The 9,448-nt window shown below is 40.9% G+C and overlaps 1 protein-coding gene across 1 annotated transcript; it reads right to left on the bottom strand.

Moving 5' to 3' along the window:
• Positions 1-1,690: 1,690 nt before the first annotated feature.
• LOC102419232 (disintegrin and metalloproteinase domain-containing protein 1a-like) lies at positions 1,691-5,898 on the bottom strand. The gene has a single exon (XM_006099054.3). The coding sequence runs from the start codon at positions 5,196-5,198 to the stop codon at positions 2,550-2,552; it is 2,649 nt and encodes an 882-aa protein (XP_006099116.3). The 5' UTR covers positions 5,199-5,898; the 3' UTR covers positions 1,691-2,549.
• Between the last annotated feature and the right edge of the window lie 3,550 nt (positions 5,899-9,448).

The following is a 9,448-nucleotide window of genomic DNA, read 5'->3' as shown; positions in this document are numbered from 1 at the left end:
GGTTCAATTTTGGTCAAGGGCATGTACCTTGGTTGCAGGCACATTTCCAGTAGGAGGTGTGCAGGACGCAGCTGATGGATGTTTCTCTCTCATCGATGTTTCTAACTCTCTATCCCTCTCCCGTCCTCTCTGTAAAAAAAATCAATAAAATATATATTTTTTTAAAAAGATCAATGGAAAAATATACTCGGGTGAGGATTAACAATAACAAAAAATAGTCACTTCCCTGGTATAGTCTATCCTAAAGAGCTTCAACTGTCAATCCCTGGAGTTTGGGGATTTCACACATTTTAAGATTCACCTTGCAATATATAAATATGTCCAATTTTGTCACTTTTTCAAAGGACTTCATTCAAAGAGCTGTTTCCTGCTTTTAGACTGGTCTTGTACACCTGAGGGTTAGTCATAAGAACCACAATGAAAAATTAAAAATAGTCTATACAATTTCTATATTTGCTAAATTTTTGTCAAATATTGTGAAATCCTAAATAGGTCTTACTGATGGATTCCCAAATATCTACCTGACTTTTGGTCCTTAACACGTGCCATTAAATTAGATAAGAATGATTACCCTGTACCTAAATCATGATTCCCTTATTTGTTAAGTTTTGAAAATACGTGATGTTTATTATCTTTTAGTATACTCACCATCAGCATGTGCATAGTCAGGAAGGTTACCCCTTCTGTTCACTGAAGTGCTTCTCGGCAGAAATCCTCCACACCTTTTCCAAGTCTCTAATGACAAGTTTATATTTGGAGGCACTCAGTTACCCCGTTTTATCCTTGTTCTTGGAGCTCTTGGGTGACAACCAATAGCATGTTTTCCCCATGAATCTTGATCTCTGGCATACAACATTCTGAGATTTGGTTACCAGCAGATCTTGTGACTTGAAAACTTATATAACCGAAGGCTTGATTTTGGATTTTGCTCTGAAGTTTAGGATTGTTACACCAAAATAATTAACATAAGCTTCTTAAAAGCAGAAACCAGGTCTTATTCTTTTGTTTGCTCTTATCTGCTCACATAGGGTGGGCAGTTAGAAGAAGGACTCAGCATATGGATCATCAGGGACTGATGCTAAGGAACTTCTCTGAAACTCAACCTGTAGCAACACTGCACCTGAGCAAGGTTTTGGCTGTGTCATGTCTAGACCTAGCAAGTGGCATCCAAAGTGGTTACTTTCCTGTCCTATGGTTGGCTCTGGTTAAATCCTTCACTTAGTCAACATTTACTGAGCACTTACAATGAGCAGGGCCCTCAGAGCTGAACAAGATACAAATCTGCTGTGCCATGATGTCAGAATGTAATAGGGAAAGGACACTTTCATTGATAATGACTACACAGTGTGGCTTTTGTTTCATTAGTGTCACCAAATAAGAAGCCATGTTCTGGGCAAGCAAAAACATATCAAATGTCTCCCTGATCACTTTCTTTTTTTCTTTACTGAAGCAAAAGCTCATGAGACAGTGAAGAACGTACTTTCAGTCATACCTGGGGTGGGATGCAGGCCCCACCCCGTACTAGCTCTTTGGTCTCTGTTTCCTCGTGTACAAGATGAAGGCCTCATAGGGTGAATGAGAGGATTTATTAAGACAACAAATGCAAAGTGTCTATCTAGCATAGTGTCTTGCCCAGGATGGGTAATATTATTGCATATACTTTGTGCTGTCTTAGCAAATAACTACCACACGAAAATAACTACCACACAGGAAACATTCCTATGAGTTGTTAATAGACAAAATATCAACTTCAATATAGAATTTAAGGAAAAAACAAATACCTCAAATATGATCTCAGCACTTACCTCAATTATCCCAGACCCAGGGTGATCAAACCACCCTGGATCAGATATAACCCCTTCCAGAAAGCCCAAATTAAAGAAACCCCAAGTACTAGGCTGCATGGAGTCTGAAATGATGCTTAATCTGCAAATAACCTTGTATTTATTTACTTATTTATTTTAAATTATCTCTTTCAGGAATAGAAACGGTTAGGGCAAATCAAAGTACTCAATAGATAATGTTCCTAAAATAATGCATTGTTGTCACTGGTTTGAATAATCCAGTAATATAGGTACAGATAATACATTGTCAAACAATGTAGATGGAATATCGTATTATCTGTATCTATAGTAATATAGGTACAGATAATACATTATGTCAAACAATGTAGATGGAAGATGGTACGCCGTGAAAAAAATTTCAGGTCAAAAAGTGGCCTAAATGAAACAACTAGCAATGATCCATGAGAAAAACTTAGTTTCATGAAATGGGGAAAAGCAAAAATACAGAATATTTCATGTACGATTTCATATATGTATAATCAAATTACTAAGTAAATATTGAAAGCAGGAGTTCTCTTCCTATGTAGTATTTCTGTAGATTATACAGTCCCATCAGCACTACTAGAGCCATCAATTCTCACTTTCTCTTTGCCTTTCTAAGCCTTCCATTCCTACTCAGTACTTGAGGTATTTGATATTCTTTGGCTTCTTCCTCAACTACTCTTCTCCCTTTGGTTATTTCTGTGCTTCAATTGCTACCATCACTTATGACTCTGGTGGGGGAGGCTCCTCAGGTGGGGGAGGCGCCTCTGGTGGGGGAGGCGCCTCAGGTGGGGGAGGCGCCTCCGGTGGGGGAGGCGCCTCTGGTGGGGGAGGCGCCTCTGGTGGTGGTGGCTCCCCTGGTGGTGGTGGCTCCCCTGGTGGTGGTGGCTCCCCTGGTGGTGGTGGCTCCTCTGGTGGTGGTGGCTCCCCTGGTGGCGGTGGCTCCTCTGGTGGGGAGGCTTCTTCTGGTGGGAGGTCCTCCTCTCTGATTTCCTCCTCTGATTCAGTAATGGTATGCTCTGAACTCAATGTTGTGGAGGCCCCTGGGGTATCTACTGACTCAATGCCAGCATTAAGACTAATGCAACATATTAATAATATCAATAATAGTAAAAGAAATGCAGGGAGTATGAAAACTATAACACCAAGATTTTGAAATTCATTCTTAAGTTTAGCAGGACTGCCACCTTCACCTGCACTTAGATTTTCATCAGTTGGTTTAGCAGGGGAACCACTGTCCACACTCCCCCCATTTCCTGGAGTTCTGCAGTCAGGGGGTGCATAGCCAGCCTCACAGTGGCAGTGCCTTACATTGTTACAGACTCCTCTCCCATTGCACATTTCTGCTGGTCTGCAGTCATAGTTGAGCACAGCATGATCAGTGCAGGAGTAACTCATGCAGACTTTGTTTGGGGCACAAGCAGTGCCAGAGTGCACATCTCCCTCATCAGGGATATCAGTAATGTTGTAGACATCCAAGCTCCAGCAGAAGTCACCTTCATAAGGAATCTGGATCAGTGTGTGATGGGGTTTGATGGATGGGACCCGTCTAATATTTGTACATATAATTTTCCCACAAAATACATTATCATCAAAACACTTAACATATCTTGACATTGCCGAGGTGGGATGGCCACAGTTTCCAAACCGGTCCCCTTTGCTGTTCATTGAAATGTAACAGTTTTCTGGGGCTGACCGTGCAGTGTCCCCATACATAGCCATGCACTGATTATCAGGGTTCCTACACAGACCCCCAACACAGTAGTGCAGTCTACCGCACGACGTCCCATCTTGCTTGTAGGTGTCTGTGGGGCACTCTGCAGAGGTACCATCACAATACTCTGGGAGGTCACACTCTCCCAAAGCAGAACGGCACATGGATCCCTTATTCTTCAACCGGCAACCAAAACAGCAGAGTCCATCACTACATTCTGCACTCCCCTTCAGGCTACATGTTTGGTCACAGCACGGGTCAGTGTAACAGGCAGAACCACAGTCACACTGCTCCTCACCCTCCACCACACCATTTCCACAGTAGGAACCCCTCCGCAAGCGGCCTTTGTGCCGCTGAGGGTTGTTAAATAGGCAGGCCCCTCTGTGTTCCTGGAGGAACTGGTAGAAGTCGTCAGAGCTACAGTTGCTGAAGCCACTTTCTTTAGTGATATTGTCCTGCATGAGGCAGAGGGGTTTGTCTCTACAAATGCAGGCTGAGTGGTCGTGCCGAATACCCAAGTTGTGCCCAAGCTCATGGACCATGAGCGCTGCAAACAGCAGGACATCTTCATGATGGAAGGATTCAACAGCTGCTGCAAAACCACTTGAACAGGCACCATTGAGAAATGCCTGTCCCATACCCTGTGCAGGATGCTGTCCGACAATCATGTGGGCAACATCATGCTTCACACGATGGAGGAGCTTCTCTTGTCTCCAGCTGTTGAAATTCCTGAGTGTAACTTGCAGGTCCACTGGGACCTCTATGAGGTCCCCCTCGGTCCAAATCTCCATTCCAGCCAGCACCACCTCTGTGTTTATTCCCCTCGTGAAGCTGTTGGCCAGGGCAATGATGTGCATCACTCTCTGGACCGTCTCATTGACGTCACTGCCCCACATTTGGAACCGCTGGTTGTTGACCACAACAAACATCTCCACATACTTGGTGAGTGACCACAAGTAGGACAGCTCCTGTAGACCGCCAGGCTTCCTGCTCCCTTGTTGTCGGCTGGTGGACACCACTGGGCTGTCTTTGGAAGTGACACTGCAGGAGACTGGTGCTTGATGGGCCATGGTGTACAACACATGTTCAAACTGTTTTGAAGAGTCCATGGGCTCAATGCCATAGGATTTCCCCTCCTTAATCAGGATGCCCCTGAGGCCTGAACAGGTGTTGACAGAAACAAAAGAGCCTGGGAGTCCTTCTATGTAGCCTTCATAGTGACAGTCATGTGAGATGAAAGGCATTTCTTGTCCCAGGATGCCATTGTGGTAGCTGAAGACTGGAAAGTTCTTGATAAAATAGTCTGTCTTCACTTTCAGGTGAATCACCTGTTTCTGGCCCTGCATAGGTATCATGTAGGATGTATTTTTCTCTTGGCCATCCCTTTCCTGAAGTATCAGCTCCTTGGGAATAATTATTTCATAGAAAGTATGATATACTGACCCCAGGTCACAGTACATACTTGGCAGGAAAACCACCAATAGTATCACAATTCCCAAACGGATACATGAAGATCCTGGCACTGGCCCCAGCCTTAAGTCCCTCTTCTGCTGAGCCCAAGTCTGAAACTGGATCTTACCCTTTTTCAAGGCCACTTGGTTTTTCCATAGAGAAGGCCGTATAGAGGCAGAATCTCTCATAGAGGTGGCCACTGACATGGCCTTAGTGAATCAGTTGATGATGCAGGGCCTGTGTCCATCAGCAGCAGCTTTCCTTGGCATGCTGAACCTTGGAGATTGAGATCTAACCTGGCTCCCTTATGGGTGACTGCTTCCCAACTCGGTCTTACAAATTTGAGGCTGTCTTTATACTCTTGCTTCCCTCTTGATCTTCGGTTGTTGCCTTACTGTATGACTTTGTTCAAACAGGAACAGCTTTAATGCTCCTTGTCTAAGTTCTCTTTATCCTCACAGAGACATATACCAAGTAGAAAGTCTGTAATGATTCAGCCAGTACTTTAACCCTGACAAACTATCCTTATCCTCAGTCCAGGCCACAGAACTCCCTGATATCCGTTAATCTGCTCATTCTTTGAAACCCAACATTCTGGCAGGAGGTTGGGGGGAAGGGGACAGGGATTCTTGGGGGATCTATGAGCAGTACAAAGTTCTCTGTTGCCCACTACCTCTTTTCCTCATTTCTGTTGTAATACAGGGTACTGTTTCTCAGTCCAGCCCTTCATTGTCAGTATCATTTTTTTGCCTTTAATTAAAAAAAATCACATGCAGATTCACAAATTCTCCCTCAGTAGCCTTTGTTCATGAAAGATGAAGTTAGACATTTTATATCTAAATATAAACATAATTTTTATCTTCTAAGAAGTTTTCCTAACATAGAGACATATTAAGTATTAAATGAAATGAGTTCAGTTTCACCATGGAGGTAGTTTAAGTGACTAGGATCAAAGTTCATTTCTTCTCAACTGTCCCAACATAAAAACAAGCTGATTATTAACCAACTACCTAGATACCATTTCATCAAGAAAATAAAAGTGAACTCTATAAGACCTTTGAAAAGATTTCTTCACTTTTTTAACTAAAATTAAACTCTAATCTCTGTACAAGTCCACAGGTTTTATCTTAATATCCTGGTGTATTCAACCGTACAAATTTAAAAGGTAAAAGGCAGGGAAAAGCCCTATCCACAACCCTTGTCTAGTTATTTTCCTGTGCATACTAAGATGAAGTTAAATAAAACTCTAGATCCTTTACTTTGCATAAAAATAATTTATATTAAGTCAAATATTTACAATATAAAATTAGGGTTGAGTACAAGTTTAACACACACAAAAAATGGGAAACTACCCTATCTCAGAATGATATGATACCACAAGATCTCAAATATGAGCATGAGCAGATCAACTCATCAACTATCCCCAATTAATATTTAAGTCCTCATATAGATGATAAAATTTATCATTAGCATCTAGCAAGAAAATTTATATTGTCATGTCACAAACCTATTTTAAAATTTTACAGCAAAAAGGTGAAATGATTTCTAGCTGTATTTCTTTTTTCTTTGTAGTTCATATAAGTGGAAAGAAAGCCTCTTAAAATTATGTAATTTAGAAATTATCAGATTTAAGGTGCTTCCCTGTGTCTTAACCAAAACAGGCAGGGCAAATTAGGTTAAGTCATTTTATGGGATGAAAGAATTAAATCAATAATGAAAGAAAACCTCTACTTTTTAAATAAATAAAAATATAATTAAAATTAAATATCCAATTTTCCAGTTCCCAAATTGAAACACATTTTCTTCAATAAATAACACACACGTAAGCATTCATACACAAGGTCTGATTTAAATCATTTGACTTCTTCTTTAACTAATAATTTCTTCAACTTGTTCTTTCTCAAATAAATACAAGAACAAAACTGTTTAAGAGGAAGTTCCTCCTATGTTTCAAACAATAAATTTCTGGCAGATATTCTCCTATGCTTATACAATATGTTAGCCAGGAAGATATACAAGTTGTTTTACATCAAGCAGAGTTATAACTATGGTAATGTCTAGAGGTATTTGAGTGATAAGTAATGGTTTTAGTAAGCAGAGGTTAGCAAATCATGTGGCAAAACTAGAGACTCTAACCTTCTGCCTACAAAAACTGTTCTGACAATATGAACTTTCTGTAGGTTTAGGGGCATCAGAGAGACAAGCCAGAAGAGACAAGGACAATTTTTGTCTCACTTTCAGTTACAAATTTTGCTTTATCAGTGAAAGTGACTGGTATGTTACGGCAGTACTTGCTACTGGCCTACAAACTCTCTCCACAGAGAAAACTTTGAACACCAAACAGTGGAGCTCTGTCCAGGGTAGGACCCACTGTTGAGTTACGACAGCCTTCGCATCCACAGGGTATTCACAAACTTCCAGCTTGGGGCTCATCTGGACATGTCTGGAGACAGTGCACATTTGGGGGCCAGATTAATTCACCCTGAAACAACTGATACATCGGCAACTGCTGCTCAAAGTAAACAGAACGCATCATTTGGGATACCCTTTTAGATCATGCCCAAAATTCACCACACCCTGAAGGGAAAAAAATCATCCTGAGCCATTAGAAGACACATAAACAACAAATTTGAGAAGTTCATGGTAGACTGGGCATGCTAGAAAGTTATTCTGAAGAAAAAGAAGAGTAACAAAGTATCCCTAGTGAATACTGAACCTGTGCCCTAAGATAAGAAAAACAACAGGTAGTCAGTTGTTCAAGAAACAAGTGCAGTTTTTCCTGATTACAAGAAGTGATTTGTAAGACTGCATTTCACTGAAAAATAGAATATAATTCAACCCTTAATTCAACTTTTAGCTAAGTTTTATGGTCAGCAAATAAAATATTTCCCTGCTGCCTAATTCTTAAATTTTGCCATGTTTAAAAGTACTGAATACTCCTTACAGGGTATCCATTCACCTAATATTAGTGAGTCTTACCTAAAAAAATACCTGAACTACAAATTCTCCAAAATAAAAGGGAACCAATGTAAAAAGGTAATTCTTAAAAGATACTTTGTATTATTATAATATATTTGCACAGTTACATACATATATAGGCCATACTAACCAAATGTCACCTAGATGACATTCTCAGCAAAATGAGTTAGCTCTGTGGGGTAGATTTTGATTGAGGAGAATGTGACAGAATAAAACTAAATATCTGAGCCTACCGATCCTTTCCCTCTGCTCTGAGAATTGGAGTTTGTCTATTAGCTCTTCTTAGGAACACAGCCTAACTTCTAAAAAAAATTTTTTTAAACATGATTTGTTATGGAAGTCCATTTGTACAACAAAAAAATAGCCCTAACCGGTTTGGCTCAGTGGATAGAGCGTCGGCCTGCGGAATGAAGGGTCCCAGGTTCGATTCCGGTCAAGGCCATGTACCTTGGCTGTGGGCACATCCTCAGTAGGGGTTGTGCAGGAGGCGGCTGGTCGATGTTTCTCGCTCATCGATGTTTCTAACTCTCTATCGCTCTCCCTTCCTCTCTATAAAAAATCAATAAAATATATTTTTTTAAAAACACACACACCAAAAAAAACAGAAAAGCATCCATCCTTGATTTCCATTCAAACAGCTGAACTTGGCCAGAAGCATGCTTCCCGATAATGAAGGTGGTAGAACAAAATAAATGCAGCCCAGAGGATGCCGACATGAAACCTAGGCAGAAACGTTACAGAAAAAAAAGGGCAACTTTAAGAGGAAAAACAACCTGGACCCTATTCGATGCTAATCCAGGGGTGGGCAAACTTTTTGACTCGAGGGCCACAATGGGTTCTTAAACTGGACCGGAGGGCCGGAACAAAAGCATGGATGGAGTGTTTGTGTGAACTAATATAAATTCAAAGTAAACATCATTACATAAAAGGGTACGGTCTTTTTTTTTTTTTAGTTTTATTCATTTCAAACGGGCCGTATCCGGCCCGTGGGCCGTAATTTGCCCACGGCCGTGCTAATCCAAAAGTCCACTTTTCATAAAATGCTACTTTCTCAGAAAAACCACCCCCTAAGTGGGCCAGAAAACAGGGAAAGGACATAGGAAGCAATGGAGCTGGTGAGGGCTGCCAGGAAGGAGAGAGGAAAAGTAGGGTCTCAGGGGAAGGGAAACTGAAATTTTGATTAAACATAAAAAGAATAAACTCAAAAGATAATCCATTAGATTTAAGAATCACACCAATTCCTTTTAACAAATATGGCCAATAAAAAAAAAAAGTGTTACCACTTTTCTCTTAGGAATTAGGGACAACAAAAATGAAGGCTCAGCTCCCTGCCTCTCCCATCATGGGAGCCAACATCTTGTGAATTTCAGCAGACAGTCACCAACATGGATCCACAAACATTTCTTGGCATCAGGGCTAATCTACCAATAGTGCAGAGAGTAAATACACAGGGCAATTAAAACCAAATTCCACAGTA

This window comes from Myotis lucifugus, unplaced genomic scaffold (assembly GCF_000147115.1).
Source record: "Myotis lucifugus unplaced genomic scaffold, Myoluc2.0 scaffold_256, whole genome shotgun sequence".
Taxonomy (NCBI): Eukaryota; Metazoa; Chordata; class Mammalia; order Chiroptera; family Vespertilionidae; genus Myotis; species Myotis lucifugus.
Note: the sequence above shows the minus strand (reverse complement) of the source record. Positions and strands in the feature narration are given on the sequence as shown.